The sequence below is a fragment of the Ciconia boyciana genome, chromosome 1 (assembly GCF_034638445.1).
Source record: "Ciconia boyciana chromosome 1, ASM3463844v1, whole genome shotgun sequence".
NCBI classification, from domain to species: domain Eukaryota; kingdom Metazoa; phylum Chordata; class Aves; order Ciconiiformes; family Ciconiidae; genus Ciconia; species Ciconia boyciana.
This window is the reverse complement of record NC_132934.1, coordinates 191,904,410-191,929,380: the sequence shown is the minus strand read 5'-3', so window position 1 is coordinate 191,929,380 and position 24,971 is coordinate 191,904,410. Positions and strand designations below refer to the sequence as shown.

Below are 24,971 nucleotides of genomic sequence, written 5' to 3'. Positions count from 1 at the left end.
GCAGCATCCAAAGCCAAGGGAGGGAGTAGGACCCCAGACTTTATGGCTGCATCCATGATGCTAAATCAATCTGCTTTAATAAAGGATTACTGGGCATAAGTGCTGGGGATGGCTGTGCCCCTTCTGGAGTAGACTGGCCATGCTCACCCTACCACAGTCGTGGCTTTGGGTCTCCTCTGGGTCCCACCTGGTGCTCCTGTGTCCCAAAGCTGTAACTATTTATGTGCATGCATTTTGCTCAGAACATCTTATGCAATATGAGAGATGTGCTGCAGCTCACCGAAGTGGCACTTCTATAGCACAAAGCCTATGATTTATGGTGCCTGCCCTGGTCTGTGCCATCCCAGTGTGTGTGGGTGTTCCGGGAAGCCAGGACTCATGGGGCAGTCTAAGCCGACTCTGCCAGGCAAGGAGGGCCCGGCCTGGCTGCAGGGCACAGCGAGGGCTGGGTGCTCCCCGTGGGCGCGGCAGGGCAGGGCCTGGCAGCCAGGGCCTGTCCCACTGCCCCAGCCAGGAGCAGGGCAGCCCGGGGGGCACCGGGGGCAGCCCCAGGCATCGGGCACCTCCCCGGGGATGAGGCCGGGCTGGGACATGGGCCTGCAGGTGGGCCTGGCCCGTTGGGGCCCATGACTGGGCAGGGCAGGGCTGTGGGGAGCTGGAGGCCGGCCCTGGTGTGGCGGCGTTGTGGCAGGGGCTGATGGCCCCGGGGGGGCCGACATGGGGTCCTGGGCCATGGGCAGGGTGCAGGGAGCCTGGGGATGGCTGGGCAGGAGCAGGCAGGGCTGGTGGTGCCCTCAGGGGCCTAATACCGCTGCAGGCTTATCCACATTGCATGTGGGGACGTGATTTAAGCCTCGCTGGGAACGTCGCTTGGCTCTTACCTTGGGCTGACCCAGCTGTCATGGCCGGTGGAACCACAGGGTGAAGCAGTTTTTCTCAGACAGGGGCAGGGGGAGTCAGGATCTCAGGGGGCTGCAGGCCGTCCTGTCTCACAGTAGTCATTGATTATTTTTCTGCTCCTTTAGTTCAATTTCCTAAGTGTGGCTGGGATGCATTCTATATATTTTTATGAACTTCTGCTAAGATCTTTTTATGCAGTTAAAATTGCTGCTGCATTGTTGGCCAGGCTATTTTTGCTCACTGTCATCAGAGAGACCTGCTGGCCGTACTGACAGGGAGCTGAGTTCATAGGTCTTGGTGTGGTTTTGTACTTTTTGTGAGCATTCAACGGCATTTACCAGCTAAGTGTGGGAGACAAGGTCCACCCCAACAGCTGGTACAGCAGTGCTGTATGACAGACTGGGAGGACAGGGTGGTGTCTAGCCAAGACCCTGATGTTGATTTTTTTTGAAGGGCTGGTGGGGAAGAAGCGATCCATATCTGGTGGGGATGATTTTTCAGTATCCCACGAAACTGGTAAGGTACATTTCTGTATTCATCATCAGATGATGATGAGTCATCATATGAGACATAAAGACATGTCTCAGTAACCCTGCTAGATCTCCAACATGGACAGAAAGTTTGGTCCAGAGTTCTGGCAAGACTGGCTACTAGCCACCTCCTCAAATACTTAACTTTGCAGGCAGAGATCTAATGAGGACAGCAGCAGTAGCTTATGGTATTTATGCATTCTGAGTCCTAGATATTGAAAAAGTGTGAAATAAGAGGTTATTTCTCCACTCTGTCTCTCTTCTATTTATGCGGACCCACAAGTGTGTAATTCAGTCACAGGGAAAATATGAGCAACTACACTGGGAAAGACTGTCATGCATCTGCCTCTTTTTACGTTTGCCCATCCTGAACATGTGGGATCGTCCGTGCCTCGGAGAATTATATGGGCCTTTGGACTTTCTTGCTATCTTTTTTTTTTTCTTTTTTTTTTCCACAGAAATGGGGAAGATTTAAAACTGGCTAGGGAAACAGCTGGCATGAAGATTCCTTCCACAGAAGATAGAAGAGCCTGGAACAAATTGCCCACCAACGACTGAGCAATAGTGAGAAGAGCTTTTTGGCAACCAGCCTTTGCAAAAGGAAACTGAAATAAAAAGCTTTTCAGTTTATCTCATTTTAAGTAGAACTTGCCTGTACAACTCATGCAGATGAGAACTTCTACAGTGCTTAGAGAATTGGATCTAATAATTTTTAGTACAATTAGATAAAAGAAGGTACTGTACACTTTATGATTTCCAAAGTCTTACTAATTACTGATTAGTAAGACTGAGATTCTTAATCGATAATTACTACCAATTCAGACTGCCCGTCTCTCTCAGGGAGTAATTGTTGTCCTTTGATATATTTTGCATGATCTTACAGGCACAAAGATACTTCCTGCGTGTTTGCCAAGCTCTCTGCAGACCTCATTTCTCTTAGTTTAGTTCAGTTTTATTTGACCTTCAGTGGGAAAATAAGTCCCTCTTGCATTTTTCTATATCCTGTGTCTTTGAAGAACCCAGCCCTTGTAGCTACAATTTCTTGTATTCATTTTCAGCTTCATGCCATATTTTTCTTGAAATTTGCCTGAAAATTAATTCTAAACTATTGTCAGTAATAACTTTGGAACATTTTAGTGAGAACTGAATTTTTTCACCATTTGAACTAAGAATGTCAGAAATACTGCCAGTATTGAATGATATATTGAAGAAAGAGCTGATTTTAGACAAACAAGTGCTATTTTGAGTGTCTTAATTTTGGAAATAATTGTCCCAGATGTCTAAATATGAGCTGTCATTTGTGAGACCAATAAAAGCAAATGGCCTCTCCTTCCCTCACATCATTGTCATTTCTGGTGAGAAACTGGAGAGTTTCGTACTTGATTGTTGGTCTAAAGGGCATAATCTGCTCTTTTTTTTTCACAGTATGGCCAGATGAATGTGTCTGACAGGATCTGCTCCTGAAGATAGCAGCTGCTTCATAAATCAGACAGGTTTGCAGCCTGCATTACAAATTGATCCTTGAGACATAACCTGTTGCAGCAGAACCTGTTCCAGCTATTATTTTTTGTCCAGCGGTGACAACAATGCTAACACGCCAACTCACTCCCTTTCTGGTTATAGAGCTAAAGATGCTTCCATGTACAAAAAGCTTATGGCTAACTGAATGTTACCATTACACAGTTTTTTCCTCTTTGTTGAGTCTACACAAACTTAAATACAGAAGTCATAAAGAAGAAGAAAGACAACTGGGGAAACTAAACATCAGACAGCATGAATGTGGCATTTGCTGAGCTCCTCTTGTTAGGGAAGCCACACAGGAATGCAACCTTAAGATGTGGATCCCAGGAAATTGTGCTTCAGGGGGTTTGCTTATTTTTATTTCATTCCTAAATGTGTGCATAGGTACAGGAGACCATTAATTCTTCTAGCAAATCAGCTCCCATATAGTTTTTAACCCTTAGTTCAAAATATAAAAGAATTTCCTCATTACTGAGAATGAGACTTGAATGAAATATAACAGTGAAAGGTCTACATCCTCACAAGTCATAGGCCTTTTTCAATGTCTTTTCATTTTTTGAACTGTTTTTTCCTAAGGGAGACTACAGGTAGTTTCTAAGTGGCCTGCTTTTGAAAGACATCTGAAACTAGGCAAACACCTATAAAGAGACATATAAAATCACTGTTCATCTTAAGAATGTAAGCTGAATCGAAAGCTGTGCTGACAAAGAATTGAAGACTCACAAACTGAGGAATGTATCGCATCCACTACATTCCTATAATCATACTAATATGGGAACAATAGGGGATTCTCAAATAAAGTTGAATTGAATCTTTCAGTGTTCACAGACTTTAATTTTTTTTTCAAAGATATTTATGCTAGTACTGCACCAGACATGTCTTCTCTGATTTACAGCAAGGAATGTCTAAAGATATTTGACTATAATTGATGCAGAATGGTAATATTTATAGCAGGAATTTGTTTTTAATGCTGATGGATTCCAAAATTAACCACATCAGGTAGTAAGATCTTGCAAGATCTCTAGTCCTTGCACTAGAATATATTTCTAAACTCTTGAGTATCATTTTCAGTTATAAACTGCTCAGTTCTACCAAACTGAAGTGCAGTAAAGTGGCCTAAAGCCTAGAGCAGGGAAGAAAGATTGTGACTGTGGAAAAGAAGAGAAAGGCAAAGCAGGCTAATCCCCAGTGTTGAGCCTTACATGGTACGTGCACGAGAGAGGTCCCAGAATGCTGCAAGCATTTTGCCAGAGAGAGAAAGACCTCACCTGTAGGGAGGTAGCACAGTGTAATCATATTGCAAGAGAGCATTGGCAGGAGCTTGGTACGCAGAATGCTTTTGCAGGAACACTTAGATTTAGGTCTTTGAGGATTCTTCAGGTGAAACAGAATGGGTCTGTCTATGTTTCAGGCAGAACCAAGCAGCTGCCAGCTGGGGAGGTTTTGGGATTACCTTTACAGATCTAGGTACCCAATTCCTCTCAAATGTGGTTTTCTTAAACAGTACTGCTGCGGTACTATGACGTAGATAGCATTCATCTGGGTAACTAAGTAGGTATCATTACAGTATTAACGATAGTAATGACATGACTGCTAATTTTAATCAATAGTGAACTTCATCCATTGACAACCTCCAGAACAACAGTAATACTGTTATTTTAGAGTTTGGGCTTTGAGGCACAGAATAAATTACTTCCCTGAGGGAGTAACTGTGCAACAGTCCTTCACAAAATCAGCTGTCTGAGCTGTTTCATGCATTTCAGATTCATCTAAGCCCCTTGCATTTGCTGTAGGCTAAGGCACCAAACTTTGAAAATGTGAATTAACTTGCCATCCAATGGTATCCTGTTTGTTGGTCTGTGTTATAATTTCACACTGGACGACTGAGGTACCAAAGTCCAAATTCTGTGACCTTACCACTACAGGGTCCCTCTTCCCTGCTGTGTAACACCGGCTTTCAAATACCTGTGTCTGCGTTTTCCTGTATAAAATATTCAGGCCTCATGGATCCAGATGTATGATGCATCACATGAAAACATGCCATATTCCTGCCTATGTTGAGCAGATCTCTTTTTTATGATTTTTATTCAGAGAACAGCTTTCAATGTCAGGATTTTGAAGTGTTTCTATAAACAGAATGGGATTTTATAATGATGTGAAATGGCTCCAACTTTGTCAGACAAAGATTCGTTATAAGGAAGGCTATACATTTGCACACAGCTCTTGTGCTACCTCCAGCACTGAATTTTGGCTGTGGTCTTTGGGGATCCATCCTACATTTACACAAATACAGTTTTTATTGGGAAAAAAGAATCAATGCTACAACAACTTCTGTATATCTGAACATCACAGCATTTATCCAGCAGAAATTTTTACAAGTGTCCCCCAGCAAGAGAATCCATTTCAGCTCTGCCATTCCCCGAGACTCCTACAGTCCTTCCAGCCTCCTGCCTACAAATATAGTGCTATGCACAAGCTGCCTGTGGGGTTAATCACCAGGGCATAGTCCAATACTTTCACTAACACAGGAACAGGTTGGTGGATCCCTGTGCTATTGCTGTTAAATCCTGACTTTCTGTATGCATGGTTTACTCCCACTGTTCTCATCTAAAATTTCCTCTCTTCCTCCATTTAATTATGTAAGATGATGCTTGTTTCTTCTGGAGACATTATATGTCATTGTAAAACTTGACAGGGAATGGAGCTTTTACAGTTAATTATTTGTAAAGAGGAAGAACAATTCAGATACAAAAAGCATCTTTTTATGCTTCAGCTTCAGCTCTCACAGGACCTGAGCGCGCTCTGTTGGACTGTTCTGGTAGTGACTGTGCACATTAAACGGTCATAGCATTTAAAAGACTTGAAACCTCTATTCACAGGAAAAATCAGTTTCCTTCAGACCAGTCTAGACTACTCCTTAGATTAAATATATTCCAAGATATAAGTTTCTGAAACCAAGTTCTTAAAATACTAAATGCAGAAATGACATGTGGATTATTATTTGCAGCAAAGACATTAAAAAAAAGAATATTTTTAGTAGTAGCCAAAAGTCATATTGCTGTGAATGTCAGAAGGAGAATGTCAGGAGAAAGAATGAATTATTTCACTTCAAATTCTCTGTTAGTTTCTATATAATGACAAATGGTTTTCACAATAGATGCTCTAAGCTAATGAAAAAGGTTTGCTATAACAAATATTTTCTTTTTCTGGAGGGCTGAGGACTGTTGAAATGTGTATATTACAGAGACAGACCACTGATCTAGTTCATCCTATACCTTCCTTACCTGTTCTTGATAGAGGGAAATGGGAACAGGGAATATTCAGATACAAAAGGCCAGACTATGAAATCCCAGTTTGTCCAGGAGAATTTACAAGTGGTCCCAGTGACGTCATGCCCAGCTTCCAGGTTTCACATGATTCTTTGGAATGCATTTCAAGACTGGTTCTGTGGGACCATTCAGACTTCAGAGAACAACTGCTCTCGGTTAGCAGCTATATCATTGCAAATGCAAATGTTTTGCTTAATAACGATAGGGTTAATGTTCATCATGTGCTTAAGCACTTAGAGGGCCTTAGTAGAATGATAGGCAACAAGCAACACTTGAAATCGTACTCAATTAGACATTGATATTGCAATACGGTGTAGTTTTGAATGTGCTTTGCACACTGTAATTGCAGTGCCTTTGATGATTGCTATGTTTACTTGAATCAAGTGTAATCCAGTTTGGGAAAGATTTCCAACACGCATTTTTCTTAAGCACTTTAGCCTCAGTAATTAATGCAGTTAGAAACCAGTAATGAGTAGAGACATATTTTTTCTTTTTGTTTTTTCTTTCTTCTCCAAATATTTAAATTATGATTATTTAATTAATTTAAGGTCAAATCCAATGTATCTAATTGAATTTGAATACTGTATTGCATATGATATACTATTGTCAGCCAGGACCGTAATCAATATGACCCAGCACAGCCCTGCTGCATTACAGCTATACTCATTTGCATCTCTGCTGAGATAACTCATAAACATTTTCTGTATTAGTGGTTAACTCATGTATTTTTGTGGTCCTGGAATGAAAGAATCAAATCCAGTCTGTGTGGACCAGACAGGACCTGAGTATCACTCAGCTACTCCCTGGTCTTATTACAGCTGGTAAGAATAAATGTTTACTGGCAGTTCATTTCAAACTTCATTATTCTCTCCTGTTTTATTTGAACTCTTAAACAATATTTTATTTCACAAAGTTGGCTGGTCTACTCCCTATCATAAAGAAAGGGCTTCCCCAGCTTCAAGTAACCTGACCTCATCCAGCCTTCAGATGATAAACAGTTAATGGAGTACACTGCACTCTGTCAAAGGCAAAGTGAACTGTGAGATTTGACCCATAATGAGGGATGGCGTGAGACCCAGCATCTCATGTGAGTGCATTCTTGTGCTCTAGTCAGGACACTAGGGAGGAACCAGGCCCCCATCAAGGCATCCAAATGTCTTTGTTTTCCAGGAAAGGCAAAAACCTCAACTCAGACTCCTGAGGGGAAGCACAAAAAATACACTCAAAAAAGGCATTTTTGTCTTTTAGTGCCATAGATAGAGAGGTCAACATGCTTCTCAGCAGAGATGGCACATAGCAGAGGGACATCTCCATCTTCTCCCTGAGGTTCAAGCATGACTGCCTTTGCAGAAGATGGCTCACAGCTCAAAAAAATTGAAAACAGTAAAAAGAGATGTAAAAAGGAGATGCAGATGAACACAGTGCAAGATGTCATGACTGTTTAGACTGTGATATACTTTTAGGCTGGAAGAAAGTGAAGACAAACCAGTGCTCAATTTTGGTTTAGCCTAGAGATGCTTATTCCTGTTCTAGCAGATGTTCAGTGGGATCAATTACTATGGTCACCGCTGCACATTTAAGAGCAAAGTCAATAATTATAGGACTTCTTATATGTTTTAAACCAGTACTGAATGTAATTTAAAACTAGCTTATCCTCTGTCACATATGAACTCCCAACTCTTTTACAATCCCCCCCGAGACAGACAGACTAGAGCTGCCTCTGTGAACTATGTCATGATAGAGACTAACAATCCCATTTCTACAAATGGATTTTTACAAGGTGGGAAATTAGTCTTGCATTCAGGTCTCCCTGCTTTTTCTGAGGTTGAGAAGCTTGTCACACAGAGGGACTGGTAAAGTTTTGCTATAGGCTCACTCCATTTTAAAATGTTTGCGGGGTCTGCCTCCATATGATGCTGTGAGTCAGAATCAAAAAGATGGCATATGCTGTTGTCTCTGTCTCCCTGTCATGGACATTTTTGTTTTGTTTTCCTCAAGCTACAAAACCAGTAATTTTGCCTGAAAATATATGGTTCTAAGTAAAAAACACAGGAAAGCTCTTTAAGACAGCATTCAAAACATATTTCTTTTATAAGCTTGTACAACCACATATATATTTAGATAAGGATTTGTGATCTGCAACAATTCTGGTTTTATTTTAAAAAGCCCCACACTTTCTATTCAGTTAAAAGAGAAATTAATTTTCATAGATTTTTACTTGAAATGTATTAGTGTTTTTCAAAGTCATAACATACTGCTTAAGAATTTTGATTACCTTTTTCTTTGGAAAAATTAACATTTTCATTCATCCTTAATGTGGATTATATAGGCACATTCATAGTGCTGGTCATTTTCTCTTAAATAAAAAAGGAAAAGAAAGATTCACATTTTTCTTCTGAAAGATAAATTGTTATGGAAATTACTGCCTGTGCTAAGCTTGGTATCTTAGGAGAGACGTATAACAGTTCAAACTGTTCCTTAAAAGGTATAGATTCATCTCTCAGTTCACTCAGTAAATGTTTTCGCCACTCACTCCAGTAGGAATTGGACCCACTCCTAAGTGGACAATGCAGAAATCTGAACTATCATTGTTTTGTGTTTGTTTCAATTTTAAACAGCAAATAATCAATCCCATATTAATCTTTATAAAACACAAATACATAAAACCAATATTTGATCATCTACCTTTCCTAACAATGCACTTGTCTGCCATAGCCTCGCAGTATGTCATTTGACTTCCTTTCTGCAATGATGGTGAATATATTAGCCAGTTCTGACAACTATCAGTCATTTCAAGTTTGATGACAGTAGTGGAATTAAAGTTCTTGTTAAATTCAATCATTTTTAATGATAACTACTTCATTATGAGTGCATTTTCTTTTACTGATCATTACAAAGCAATTATAATTATGCATATTGTTTACTTAATATCCACTACCACAGGCTGATCTTTCATATATGTTATGTACTAAGGAAAAAACTTGATTCATCTATCTTTCTAACCACAGCTGGGTGAATTCTCACTGCTGACAAAACTAGTGACAAGTACAATTTCCATGGGCTTGCAAAAAAAAATAATTCGCATATACATCTGAGAGGACAGATTAAAGCTAAATATAGTCTGTCCTGGGAAAAGAAAAATCAGTAACTTTAATTCTTTTCTCAGGCACAGGAAATATTAATCTGTCAGTAAAAATAAAAAAGCATCTTTGCCTATGCCTGACCTTCATAGATTATCAACAGTAATCAGGGACTTTCAAAAGACCAAAGGAGCATACCTGTACTCGTTTTAAAGTCAATTGAGATTTTTAGGCCAAGAGGGGAATACCCCTAACATATGGTCACTTTTCAACACATATGGTGGGATTATCAGAAAAGCATTGTGTTTTATCAGAATACCAAAACTCAGTGCTCAAATTCTAGGAAAAAAAAATGTACATTTCCCTAACAACCTGCTCCTCTAGTTTTATCCCTGAGCTAAGGCAATTGATGTAATTTTATTATCTATATACAGCTACCTTGACTTTGTATTTACTAGTGAAGTGCCTTGAAACTTGACGTGTAATTTCAAGTATAGGAAAAGTGCAGTTCATAAAAGAATTTAAGGATACTTCAACCGTGGGTAATCTTCACCAGGGTACCTCCTTTCCCTCATAAGAACATAATGAAATCCTTGAATTTCATTACATGCTGCAATGGATGGCTGTAAACTCTTCAGAAGGGATAGACAAGGAAGGAGAGGCAGTGGGGTAGCCCTGTATGTTAGGGAGTGTTTTGACTACCTAGAGCTTGATAATGGTGACAAGAGGGTTGAGTGTTTATGGGTAAGAATCAGGGGGAAGGCCAACAAGGCAGGTACCATGGTGGGAGTCTGTTATAGACCACCCAACCAGGATGAAGCAGCAAATGAAATATTCTATAAGCAGCTGGCAGAAGTCTCACAACCGCTAGCCCTTGTTCTCATGGGGGACTTCAACTTACCAGATCTCTGCTGGAAATACAATACAGCAGAGAGGAAAGAGTCTAGGAGGTTCCTAGAGTGTGTGGCAGACAACTTCCTGACACAGCTGGTGAGTGAGCCAACTAGGGAAGGCATCCTGCTGGGCCTGTTGTTTGTGAACAGAGAAGGACTTGTGGGTGATGAGATGGTTGGAGGCCATCTTGGGCATAGAGATCACAAAATGACAGAGTTTTCAATTTTTGGAGAAGCAAGGAGGGGGGTCAGCAGAACTGCTGCCTTGGACTGCCAGAGGGCAGACTGGCTTGTTTAGGAGCCTGCTTGACAGAATCCCTTGGGAGGCAGTCCTGAAAGGCAAAGGAGTCCAGGAAGGCTGGACATTCTTCAAGAAGGAAATCTTAAAGGTGCAGGAGCAGGCTGTCCCCATGTGCCAAAAGACGAGCTGGCAGGGAAGAAGACTGGCCTGGCTAAACAGAGAGCTTTGGCTGGAAGTAGGAAAAAAAGGAGAGTTCATGATCTTTGGAAGAAGGGTCAGGCAACTCAGGAGGACTACAAGGATGTCGTGAGGTTATGCAGGGAGAAAATTAGAAGGGCCAAAGCCCAGCTAGAACTTAATCTGGCTACTGCCATAAAAGACAATTAAAAATGTTTCTATAACTACATTAGCAACAAAAGGAGGGCTAAGGACAATCTCCATCCTTTATTGGGTGCAGGGAGAAACACAGTGACAAAGGATGAGGAAAAGGCTGAGGTACTTAATGCCTTCTTTGCCTTAGTCTTTAATAACAAGACCAGTTGTTCTCTGGGTACCCAGCCCCCTGAGCTGGAAGACAGGGACAGGGAGCAGAATGAAGCCCCCATAAGCCAAGGGGAAATGGTTAGTGACCTGCTACACCACTTAGACACACACAAGTCTATGGGGCCGTATGGGATCCACCCCAGGGTTCTGAGGGAGCTGGCAGAAGTGCTCACCAAGCCACTTTCAATCCTTTATCAGCAGTCCTGGCTAACCAGGGAGGTCCCAGTGGCCTGGAAGTTAGCAAACGTGACACCTATCTACAAGAAGAGCTGGAAGGAGGATCCAGGGAACTACAGGCCTGTCAGTCTGTCCTCGGTGCCGGGGAAGGTTATGGAGCAGCTCATCTTGAGTGCCATCACACGGCATGTACAGGACAACCAGGCGATCAGGGCCAGTCAACATGGGTTTATGAAAGGCAGGTCCTGCCTGACTAACCTGATCTCCTGTGACAAGGTGACCCTCTTAGTGGATGAGGGAAAGGCTGTGGATGTTGTCTACCTGGATCTTAGTAAAGCCTTCAACACCATTTCGCACAGCATTCTCCTGAAGAAACTGGCTGCTCATGGCCTGGACAGGCGTATTCTTCGCTGGGTAAAAAAGTGGCTGGATGGCCGGGCCCAAAGAGTGGTGGTGAATGGAGTTAAATCCAGTTGGTGGCTGGTCACAAGTGGTGTTCCCCAGGGCTCTGTGCTGGGGCCAGTTCTGTTTAATATCTTTATCAATGATCTGGACAAGGGGATCAAGTGCACCCTCAGTAAGGTTGCAGGTGACACCAAATTGGGTGGAAGTGTTGATCTGCTTGAGGGTAGGAAGGCTCTACAGAGGGACCTGGACAGGCTGGATAAACAAGCTGAGGCCAAGTGTATGAGATTCAACAAGGTAAGTGCCAGGCCCTGCACTTGGGTCACAACAACCCCATGCAACACTACAGGCTTGGGGAAGAGTGGCTGGAAAGCTGCCTGGTGGAAAAGGACTTGGGAGTGTTGGTCAACAGCTGGCTGAATATGAGCCAGAAGTGTGCCCAGGTGGCCAAGAAGGCCAATAGCATCCTGGCTTGTATCAGAAATAGTGTGGCCAGCAGGACTAGGGAAGTGATTGTGCCCCTGTTTGCTTGAAAAAGCTCTAAATTTAGACTGATGGATCCTACCATTTGTGGATTGTGGTGCTGGATAGATGCTGAGCTGCTCAGCTCCATGAAGGGTACATCGTTTCTAAGTATGACCAAAACCAGACTTCCCATATTCCTGAGTAATTTCAGGAGGGAGACCAAGATGCTCTGAAGTGTGGGCAGCTCTAGGGATCTAGCAACTGACAGGGACTTTTCAGGAGATTTATCCACACAAAGTCATGTCAGCACAGTTTTGATCATGTTTTTAGATTTTAACAATGCTACATTTTGATAAGCAAGTGCTATTGTACACATTAATTCTGGGATGAATTGTGAGTGAATTTGATTGGTGCAGGAGAGAAGTCTACTTTCAAGTCTTGATGTTTATCTCTTATTTTTGACTCCTGTCATGTGGATGTATCTTATCTTTTTGTGTGGATGCAGTCTTAATGCAATAATGCAGTAATAATTTGACTTTTTAATTACAGTAAGCAAAACATCTGGGTTTTTTTTAATTCAAGAGTGTGATTATCTACGTGAAGCTGTATGGAGACATGCAAAATACAATGGCTCAAAATGCTTTTATGTATCAGTAAAAAATGATGAGCATTATATCTAACTTGATAAAATTTTAGAACAATCAGACTAGAGGGAATATCAAACATGATCTAGTCCACTCTTCTTTCCCAAGACAAGACTAACCATGGTTGTACTGTACCTGGCAATATATCTCCCACCCGCTTTTCAGACCTCTGGTGACTAATGTTTCCTAACCTCCCTGAGAAGCTAGCATAATGCTTCATTGCAGTGTCCTTTTTGGTGGTACAAACTGAGCCGTTCTTACAGAAATTGAAGGTCATGGTTCTGTTTTATTCACCACGGAAGTGGCAAACCTTCTTCTCATCCTTTTCAGAGCGTAATCTGATCATAAAACCCAATACTGATAAATGTTGCCCTTCTTCACCTCATTAACTATGGAAGGCAATGCGACTGTCTCAAACATGGTAGCTACTATAGTCTGATCTAAGTCAGTCTTATATCTGAGCACTCTTGAATGTCAGAAATGAATTTTGCAGCTTATAGTTACCTCTCATTTCTCAGCATTGATAGAGTTTTCTGAATTAATCCATTCGTGGCGTAAAAACTTCCAAGATTAAAAATGGTGTTTTTATTGAAACAACTAAGAAAAGTCTACTAAATAACTTATATTTTTTCAGAAATCATACAGCTTCTTATTTACATATTGATTTCTTATTTACATATGGGCTTATAGTGTTATATATCTCCATGAAAAGATATAAAATCAATAAAACAGGTACAGAGACTTATAAAGTTTTTAAAAGGCTATTGTTTCTATTCAGTGGCAAGATTCTTATTGTGAAATATTCTGAGCTTTGTAAAATTATTGAATGATCATAGTCTACGTGGAAGCACAGTGGCATGTGAACATTTTTAAATTCATTTTGATTTATACAGTATGCCTCTTTGGAAATTCATAACACATGGGAGAAAGTATTTTGACTTGGAAATACCTCAAAAACCTTTTTAAAATATATTTCCAAGAAGAAATATCTAGAAGCAAAAATGTTAGTTAAGGGAAATTAGCCTTTCCTGTTCATTGGAAACTGAGAGAGTAATGTAATCTTCAAATGGGGGTAAAATTTGGCCTCACAGTGCCTCCTATGCATAAAAATAAGGAAGTGCCAAGAGGACAGTGTTATGGGAGAAGCTTGCAAAACCTTTCTGGGAAATCATCATGACAGAGTATTCATCTAAAATGTCTATACACTTATGCATACAGGTTTGCTTTACCTGAAGCACTGACAAAAACTTTGTGTCTTTGTTCAGTGCAGAAAATATCACCCTGAGAATTCTTTTCATTTTAATAATGGATGCTTTTATACATCACTTATGACGGCAAGGGCTGTTGCCCAATGCTGTAATAAAATAGAATTCAGCTAAGACATCAGCTTGTTCTGGTGGTGTAGAGTAAGATGATAAAAGACCATCAAATAAACAAGACATGATACAGCAAAAGATGGGTGAACTATTGTGTTTTGAAAGCTGACCTAAATTACAGCAGTGTGCAAAAAAAATGTCTAATATTCAACTCTACCACAATCCAGAGTTTTGAGACTCTGTGGATGAGAGATTTAAGCCTTCCAGGGAAGGGGCCCTTTGGAATACATGCAGAGGGCAAACAGTAATGTATGGTTTGAGCAGAAGAATAAATAATCAAGCAGAATAATTCTGGGAAGCATTTTAAAAGTCAGAGTAAAACTGGGTGGCAGATGAGCCTGAGTATTCCTGAATATTAATGAAAATATTTGATAGAAGTAGAAAGTGTAGCTGGGACCCATAAAAGAAAATGTGAGAAAATATGTGCAGCAGTCAATAATGCTGAAAATCCTGAATTCTGTGGGACTAATCTTTAAAGGTTTATTTTTCATCTGGAAGGTACAGAGATCTGTTGATGCTCCCTTTTCATGCTGTTACCTTTCAGGATTTCTCAGACTATGTTTAAATGAAAATGATTTTTTTTTTATTTTTAGAAAGCAGTTTTTAAAACATGTGCCTAGTGCAATATTCACTAATATTTACTAATAGTAAACATTTTATTCTGTTTGTATTTAGATTTATTTTCATGTGGTTCTGGTTTAAATTTACTATGCAAGCAGAAGCAAGTGTAAGGAAAAAGGAAGGTATTGACTGACTGCTGATAAATTTGTCTATGCAGTTTTAGCATGTCTTCCCTTTTACTTCTTATTTTTACAAGTCTGCCAAGGTTTTCAAAGACTTCTTTCAAGAAGACTTCACCACTCTTCCTTCCTCCCCTTTGAAAATCAAGCCCCTTTGGATAAACCTTGTATAGAGCATCTGAGAAGTAGATAATAAAATTATGATTCATGCTAGAAAATCTTGGCTCTTATAACTATTTCCTTAATGAAACTGTTCCTGTATCTTATTACAGCAAGATGTCATCACCGAAGTCTCTATATCCACAGATTAGGATTCTGCATTTGGAATTAACATAGAATTGAACCCCAAGCACAAACTTTAATATGAAAAAAGCTGCTGTTGGGATGAAAACAAGGCTGTTATCATTGCCCAAAGCATTAATGCACATTCACAGGCCATGGAGTATATGCATGAGCTAATGACTTCTATAATTGTAAGGCTGTGAAAATACCACTAAATGGGGAGCTTCTATCCCCAGATATAATTAGCAGGATTTGCATTTGCAGACAGAATTAAGCCTCAGGGGATCAAACATTTCAATTCTGAAAGACACTGCCTACATAGATATTCAAGATTTAGGAGTTCATGCTTGTTTTTATTAATGTTTGAAAAATTATGTTGATATTCAACATGAAGATATTTCCTGAAATCAAATGGTATTAAACCAGCCGAAGACAGAGATTGCCATTCAAAACCAGGATGATTTAATACTAACTTTCTATGAAGTGATAAACTGGAAGATAAATCCACAAAGGTGATTTTGAGCCAGCATTACAACATCTACTTCTGGTAGAGCAGTAACAGATGAATGCAGAAACTTCTCCCCCAGCCTTTGATGCTGAACATCTTCTGCAAGCGTTGATGCCAAGTCACATACAATTCAGCCACCACAGGCCAATTTATTACCCTTATATACTGTATTTTATTATTCACTCAGGAGAGCTGATCATAAAAACAGCAGATTCACAGCGGAGAGCGGATTCACAAAAACATTTTTGTTCAGGGATATACCTTAACTGGCCACTGTAACATGCTGAAAGGTACTCCTAACCCTTAGACAGAGGAAGGCACTGGCTTTCTCTTGAGATTCTCAGCCTTTCTTTGCACTGTACCCTCACCTAGATAGTTATGTGACTATGGGACCAGATCAATCTCTTCCAGAAAATCAAGATGGGCATGCCCAGTTTCACCTCCTGATTTGTGACAATAACTTATGTCTATAATGCACCATGAGAAAATACTAAAAATAGAGCTGTCTTCAGCTGTGAGTGTCACTTAATCACTTCTGTGGAAGTTGTATTAAAACTGCACCATCTCAGGGCCTGGACTCAGAGTCACTTGTATTCCTTCTGTTATGAAAAGTATTAACAAGTAGTGTCCTACTGACATGGAGCTTGATTCTGATCTATGAAAGGGGATTGAATCAATTTTACAAATAGTTCGAATGTTACTCATGATGCCAGGATGTAGGACTAAGTAATACAGGAGATCCCGTCTGTTCCTTTTTACAGATATTTCAGAAATTTCACACAAGCATGCAAGCCATTTAGTGGGGCTAAGGAGAGCTCTGTCAGGGCCCTGAGTGCACCAACAGGTTATGCAGCCTCTTCCCTCCTCCAGCTTTGGCTGTGGGTGCTCAAGACCAGCTCTGGCACAGCGTGGCTGTAACCTTGGGTCTGGCTGCTGGGAAAGAGCTGTGTGAGAAAGAGCTGGGAGAAGGCTCACTGAGGCCTCTCCTGGGCTCAGGATCTGCATTTGGGCTCAGTCCTGGCCCATGGTCCTTTGTGCAATGTAGGGGTGCATTGAGGTGCATTGTAGGGGTGCCTGTGCCTGGTCTTGTGGCACGCTGACCTGCTGACTTGCCTTCCTGGCTTGTCCTTGGTCCTGTCTCATCACCATGGACTTGTCTGGCAGTCAGGGACATTGGCTGTTCCTGGTTGCGATCCCCAGACCTACTCTGCTCCACTTGCTTGAGCACCATGGGGCAGGGCCCTTGTCTGGAGGGTCTTTGCCCTGCCTGCCTTGTTGCCCCTTGGCTCCAGGTTCACCTTCCCTTGCAGAGCGGCCCCTCAACTGCAGCTCCCTGACAAGCTTCATGGGGAATTCAGGACTACTTCTTCACTATTGAGAAATAAAATTATTTAAAAGCTCTCATCATTCACCCACAATTATTAGTCAGTAGTATTTTTTAAGTGTTAAGTTCTAAATTAATAACAACATAGATGTGCTTTAATAATTGGAATATTCAACACCAATTTCCAAGCCTATTACTGTCAACAGCTTAAACCAGAAGGTGGCAATTACAATTTAGTTTTCATTTGGACTTGTTTAAAGGCACTTCGACCTCTATGATGTTATCATAGCTCAAATGTTTCTGTTACAAAACCGAATCCATGTGGAAATGTGCAATTATTAATCAGTTCTAACGTGAAAAGGTGATAATTTAATCTGTTCTCTGCTTTCTTTTTATGTTCTTCCCAAGACACAAAAAGAACAAAGGCACAGAGTGGTCTTGATATGCTTTAATGAAGTGTGACAGTATGTGCTAGTTAATTTGAATATTCAGTTTCCAGCATTGTTCTTGTCATGTGCAGTCTTTATTTTGAACACTGCCTTGTCTTGTTCTATGATGCTTTTTTGCTTTCATTAACTAAAAACAGTTCCTGAAATTGATATTTCAGTATATTTTTTTAAAGATGGAAGTATAAATTTCTATATTGTGTATTTTAAAGAAATACAAGTAAAGCTACATTCCAGCAAATTGCAGACTTGGACCTTTATCCAAAAGATTAAAAATAACATGTAAAGCATGAACCTAAGCCTTTTCAACAGTAAAATTTTATTCTGTATGTTAGGAATCAATGTAATTTTTAATAACAGGTAGTAAATTACTTCCATTTGTCTTCTGAGGACAAACACTTTTACTGAGATCGTATTAGTCTCCTCAGTTTGAATTAGGTATGATTTTTAAAAATGAAACAAGTTATTATCCAGTGTGTAAAACAAAAGCAATCAATAGATATCTGTCTGCTGGAGTATTATATTTGTTTTCAGGCAAACAAAGAGATATTTTTCTTTTCCTATATCAGAGTTGGAGATTTCTTCAGCACAACACTATCTCAGAATGATTGACTCAGTAGTAATAGGAATGAACTGAGATCATTTAGCAACAAGCTTGCTGAATCTGGCAGCTAAATTGGCAAATGTCCTCATCAATCTACCGTTAATATTAACAGAGTTGCATTAATTTCAGCTGTGACTTACAGGCAGTGTGCCCAGGTGGCCAAGAAAGCCAATAGCATCCTGGCTTGTATCAGAAATAGTGTGGCCAGCAGGACTAGGGAAGTGATCGTCCCCCTGTACTTGGCACTGGTGAGGCTGCACCTCAAATACGGTGTTCACTTTTGGGCCCCTTCCTACAAGAAAGACATTGAGGTGCTGGAGTGTGTCCAGAGAAGGGCAACGAAGCTGGTGAAGGGTCTAGATCACAAGTCTTATGAGGGGCGGCTGAGGGAACTGGGGTTGTTTAGCCTGGAGAAAAGGAGGCTCAGGGGAGACCTTATTGCTCTCTACAACTACCTGAAAGGAAGCTGTAGCAAGGCTGGTATCAGTCTCTTCTCCCAAGTAACAAGCAATAAGATGAGAGGAAATGGCCTCCAGTTGCACCAGGGGAGGTTTAGATTGGCTATTAAGAAAAATTTCTTTACTGAAAGGGTTGTCAAGCGTTGGAACAGGCTGCCCAGGGAAGTGGTTGAGTCACCATCCCTGGAGGTATTTAAAAGATGTGTAGATGTGGTGCTTAGGGACATGGTTTACTGGTGGACTTGGCAGTGCTAGGTTGACAGTTGTACTTGATGACCTTGAAAGTCTTTTCCAACATAAATGATTATATACCATAGGACTTCCTATTGTTTTACTTTCTCGGTTTTCTACATCAGTCAGTAAGATGACTCCACATGACATAACTCCATAAATCGCAACCTTTTGAAAGAGCTCTAAAGTCTTTTGAGACTTAAAAGTGCCTCCAGAGTGCACTGCAAAGCAGACAGCTCAATGTTAAAGAAAAAAGTGATGGTGACACCTGTTTTTCTGTCTCCAGTACCCCTTGCATGAGGAGAAGGATGTCTTCAGATCTCCCACAAATGCATTTGCTATTTGTAGGGGATCTGAAGTCACCCCAAATCCTTTAGACTACTGCCAAAAGTAAGAGGAGGTTGAACAGGAAGATGTGGAAGGTCCTCCAGCTGGCATTTTTGTGAAAAGTTCTAATCTTGTCAAGGTGTGCTAGGCAGGCTCTGGCTGTGTACAGTGGGTTAGGTCTTCCCAGAGAATTAGTGTTTCTGACATCTCTTTGGTTTTATCCTGAGCCTGTGTGGACTGGGTCAACAATCTTCAAGTTCAGAGCTAGGGCTTTGTGTCAGGAAACAAAATTTTATTAGGTATTAGTGTGTTTAAAACAAAATCTTTTTACTTTTTGCCCATCTGGAACTTCATTACCTGGAGACCTCTCAGTTATCTCTTTATTTATATTAAAAATAAGTTTCCCTTTCTTGAAAAGTGACAGGTATGTATAAATATTCTAGTGTTGTTATTCATCAGACAGCAAACATTAGTCTGTCTGAGCTGAGCTAAAGTTACTGAACAAGCAACAAATCTGAACAAGCCTACCTGCCTGCATTGTAACCATCCGATTTCAACTGGTATCCATGCCTCACCTTAAAGATATTATTTCAAGTACGGTCTCAGTGTCTTTCTAGATATTTAATTTAGGTAGAGTTTATGATGTGTTTTTTTAAAAGTCTGTTTTTCTGCTTAATGTGCTTACCACTGTGAAACTGGTTTGTATCTATGGAGAGGACTAGAATACACACATATGCATTGTATGCTGACATGAGACATACTAGAGCACCCTGTGAATGAACTGAAATCTGCTTAATGCAACTCTCCATGTTGTAAGAATAGGGTGCTGGCATCTAAATTCTAATCTAATCTTGTGTAATGATGTCACTCAAGGGATGCAACCAAAACTTTGTCTTCCTAGGAAAGATCTGCCAGACTGAACAGCAGTTAATCAGTGGAATAAACCACAGGAATTTTATCATGTTACCATAAACTAATTTGAAAAACCTCACAGAAATGAACCTTCTACAAGTCTTTCAATTTTTGTACAGAGTTCTAAAGTGTTGATTTAATTCATTATTGGTGTAAAATGCTTTGAACATCTCTAATTTCTGTTAAGGTCTTGAAAGGTCTTCTATAAGGTCTTCTATAGAATGCCATAGAATATACCTGAACTCTGAGGACTAATTCAATTCATTCTTTCTACCGCTTTGTATTTGTTCCTGGGCACGTAAGTTGTGCTTTAACTAAAGTAATTATCCTGAATAGTTTGGAAAGTGAAGGTAAGGACTTTAACTGAATCTAATTTGACAAACTTGGCAAAAGCAGAGAGAGATTATTACTGTTCAGCAAGAGACAGAATCCACCTTTTTTGCAGTGTATGAGGGTAGGTGATTTCTGATCTGTATTCGCTGCAGTTTGGAGCTATTGCTGAAATGAAAATTACAATACTTTTGGATACCTCTCAGTAAAGCTTCACTTTTTGTCTTTTTATCTTTTACAGACTCCTAGGTCTCAATACAGAATGTTAATAGAGAATATCTTTAAAAAGTTTATGATGAGGATCTGTTATGTGCAAGGATATGGGGAAGCAGGGGAAGATTTAAAAGAGGTTGCTTTCCTGTGTTTGTTTCTAACGTGCTGAGCAGAGTCAGTCAGAATTAAATGCCCCCACTGTGACTCATCTGAAAACAGTGAGAGCTGAAAAGCGGAAGATTGCAACTGAGCGAAGGTAGCTTAAAAACACATGACAAACTGTTTATAATTAATACAAAATCCAGTATTACTTGCTAAAAAAAGTCAAAAGATGTGTTAGAATGTCGAAACTAACAAGTCAAGCATTAGCAGGTGGATTTGATTCTATTTTGGTGTAGTGTTCTGTTGTGTATAATGCTGAATAGTCTTATGGCTGGATAGTCTATTACAAAGATGACAGGAATAAAATGATTAGCCAGGGGAGTGGGGATTGCTAAGAGATTTGGTTGGGGATAAAATGAGAGACAATTAATAGCAACTTGTAGTCACAAATCCTTAATCTGCAACAGTTTTTCTTCTAAAGCTAACTCCAAACATTACCCCACAAGCTTCTTTCATCTGCTGTGAAGATGCTTTGTGTGAACCGATCTCCTCTTCTACCCAATCGTGTTCAGGGGACACACTTTTTCCAACAGTTAAGGTATCATATATCTTAACTCTTCTGATATTCATAGAGGATATGTCAAGACTATACAAGAGCTACTAGGTAAGCCAACTAGACTATTTAATTATTCACTCTACTTAAGTAGCATTTCAGTAAATAAGACTTCTAGCCATCTTGTTGCTATCTGCTCTTATCATATAACACGTAAATAAGAATGATTAGAGTTTATAAATGAAGATAAATTTATAAATTTATCAAATTTATCTCAATCAAATTTATCACCATCAAATTTATCTCAATTTGATTGTGATTATAGAGAGCCAAAAATGGGAAACTCTATAAACAGACACAATAAAAAATAAACAGACACAAAAGAACAAGGTCAATGTACTAGTGTCCAAGATGAAGAGAGAACCTGATTTTTAATGTGATTATGTTAAAGAATTGGGGTTCATGGACTGAAGCAACTTGTGGGGAAGAAAAACAACAATGATCTAACAGAACTGCAGTTCAATCTTTTTTAAGAACCTGAGAACTGGGGTTGATATTGAAATGAGAAATAGCTTTCTAAAAACAGTGGGGATAATGCTTTTTCTGGGTATAGCATAATGAAACGAAGCCTGAATTGTAGGTGTAACACAATAAAACAGAAGCACAATTTTTCCTTGGCAGAACCCCTAGATGATATTGCAATAAATGCAAAAGGAATAGAGGTGATAAACAGCTATGCTAGTTTAGTATAGTGCTTTAATTTGTGAAGCAATTATCATAAATTAAACAACCTGGATAGCAGGAGGTTGTTGGGACATAGGACTATCTGGATAATCAACATCAAATGGGGAGTCTGATTCTCTTCTGTCGCCTGAATATTTCTTCCATCTGTGGACCATAATATAAATTGCTGGAGCATACCATAAACTCAGCTTCTCTACAAAATGTTTAGCAATAAAAGTTCTTGAGCACTCATAAAAATGTAAATCCTTATACTATATCAAAATCCCTAGTCAGTCTAGGTAATACAACCTTCATGAAATATACTGAAACATGAAAAAAAAAATTAAAAAATATGATTGAGTATGCAGAAATACAGTGAATCCTGGCTGCTAAACTGCTAGATCATCTAAACTCTTCTTAAATGAACAGCAATGCAAATTATTCTACTGAAAAAATATCCCAAAATTATACAGCAATCTGAAAACTCTTTCAGTTCTTAACCAGTTGCTTGTTTGCAAACACTTTTTGTCTCTCTTTGCTGTTTTCCCTCAGCATGAGAATAACTGCCATTCAAGAAAATATCCATATTTAACACCTGACTAAAATGCTGATCTAGCTCTTCTTAACATATCTGTGAAGTGGTTGCTTACTAAATAAACTGGAGGTCCAGAAAGAACACTCTGGTATAGCTTCCCAACAATAAGTTGCAAATAGTCCAAAATACAACCTAGTAACACATCTTCCTCATAACCTGATGACATGTCCTAGAAACCGTGGTCCAATTTCCCAGTATTTCCCCCAATATAGTAATCTTGAGCACAGAGGATTTTGTTGCTGAGGTAAACTCAATGTCCACCTTATGTTTGCAAATAATGATGTAAACCAATAAAATTGTTCAGTGATATCTGTATGGGCCTGACATATCTGATGAAGGTGACTACCAGCTAAAGTATTTGGGACCTACAGGATGGTGCTTGCACTACCAACATGAGGCATGCAACTACAATAGCTAATGTTAGGGAGCCTGGTTCCTTATATAGCCATTGGAGAAAGGTAGATGCTTCCAGAGGCACTTGGGAGCATCTAAATTTAGATGCACAAAGCTAAATGCTGTGATTATTTACCTGAATCCTGAAGGGTCAAACACAGAAGAAGACCACTTGTTTATTTTTTTAACATGTTTTGCTGAAGAGGACACCGTTTTGTAAGCATGGCCAGCAGAGGGAAGTATCTCTCTATGGTTTGAACTCGTGGCCTCTGACCAAGTGGGGATAGCATGAGCTCATGCTCTTAAAAAAAGGTGCTGCACCACTGAAGTGAAATTACTTTAAGAAAGCAAGCTGAAAGAGCTTCGGTAGTGTTTGTCTATGCTCTGCAATGGGGCACTTTGGAGACAGGACATTGTTTGTATTATTTTAGGTTCACATGTGCCATCTTTAAAACGTCACAAAATAGCATGGTGAAAATACTTTCCAGAGGGGAAAAAAGAAGGTTATAAAGTCAAATAATAAACCTGATGGCTACCTTGTGTTTTGAGCAGCTTGCCCAAATAACTGCATGAGATGATGAGGAAAAAACAAAATGCATCTGGCTTGTGCCACTGCATTTCTTTGGACAGGAGAGATGCTGGAAGAGAGTGACAGCGGGGAAGGCAAAACTGTTCCTCAGACTGAGGTGATACATTCATGTGGTTGTGTCTTCTTAGCTTTGACCATGGCATTTGCCTTCCTCAGGCAAGCTGGGCATGAACGTCATGGCCTGTCTGCAGAGGTCTGTTAGAGGAAATGGAAACTTTGCTGTGGCTTGGGTCCAGAAGGGCAAGGCTTCTCTTCCTCTCTTCACCAGCATTTCTTGGAAGCACTGCTCACAGACTGGGACCCAGTTAGGTTTGGCACTGCAGGGGCATAAACACAGAGTAGAAAATGGAGGAAGCTCTTTCAGAGGCAGATGGGAGTCTACAAAACAGTGCTGATGACAGGAGGTGGTGGAGGCAATCCCTCAGCCTGTTTTCAAAGTTTCCAGGAGGATCAGAGCAATGGCAAATTTCAGCAACTGAGATAAAGGAGGGCACAGAAGTAGTACTGCAGATATAAGAGGCTCTTCACACTACAAATTTGTCATGCCAGCATTTATAGGGCCTTAAGAAAGATGTACATTTATTTTAATTGGAGCTTTTCTCTACCTCTTCTCCTAGCTCACTGTTCTTGAACCTCCAAACAAAAGGGGAAGTAGCTGGAATTTGGCCAGAGTATTATCTCTAACTTGACAAATGTTTTTCCAAGACTCCTCGTTGCTATTTTGAAATTACAGTCAGGCTACCAAAAAACCTATTAACCACAACTCCAGTTTTAGTTTTAATAGTGGCTCAGAAGGGAGGGTACTGCTTATTGAACAGCCAGGTTTTGTTCCTGCTGCAGCTTAGCAGGAAACCTGCTGTCAAGACCCAACTATGCCTAGTCTGGCTTAGTTCTAGTGTTGCATGTGATTTTAGGCTAGAAAACATTTGAATGGCTGGAGTTTACAGAGGAATACTCCTTGCTTCCATACATACAGCAATATCCTATGACTGGAAGTCAGCCAAAGGCAAGCACTAATCACTGAGAAGGAATGCCGGAGAATTACAGATTCTTCCTACACGTTGAATGATCATAAATTAATCCTTTTTCTGTTCTTGGAGAGATAATAAAGGGCAGTATTATAGTGCCACATTTGCCACCCATAGCCAATCTTTTCTTCAGGATGAAAATGTTTACTTCCAGTAAAGATTCCTACACATTACATGGAGTGTAATTACTGGTGACCTTTCCTTATCACCATGTAATTGCAACATTATCTTTCACTGTGAGTCACACACTTCCTTGCATCAAAGGAATGGAGCCTTTTTTTGCACTTAACTTGAAAGGGAGTGATATTTAACAATCCCATGCCTACGTGAACAATTAATTAACAGGTCTGTAGGTTATGGTCAAGTTATGAACTATGTTTCTGGAGCCTCAGTTCTTCAAAAGGGACCAGCAGCAAACTGAGGCTTAAATTGTCACTCATCAAATAGATAATGACACTTTGGCAAGACTGTCATTTGATCACTAGTCCTTGTATTAGTTCTGTTAAGTA

At 40.1% G+C, this 24,971-nt stretch overlaps 1 protein-coding gene across 1 annotated transcript in view; it reads left to right on the top strand.

Annotated features, from left to right (window-relative positions):
- The window catches only part of UFM1 (ubiquitin fold modifier 1), a 72,496-nt gene extending 69,762 nt beyond the window's left edge, over positions 1 to 2,734 (top strand). Inside the window, exon 6 of the mRNA XM_072850319.1 lies at positions 1,889 to 2,734. Coding sequence (XP_072706420.1) covers positions 1,889 to 1,905 — 17 coding nt within the window. The 3' untranslated portion in view covers positions 1,906 to 2,734. The remainder of the gene's footprint in view (positions 1 to 1,888) is intronic.
- Positions 2,735 to 24,971: the final 22,237 nt, after the last annotated feature.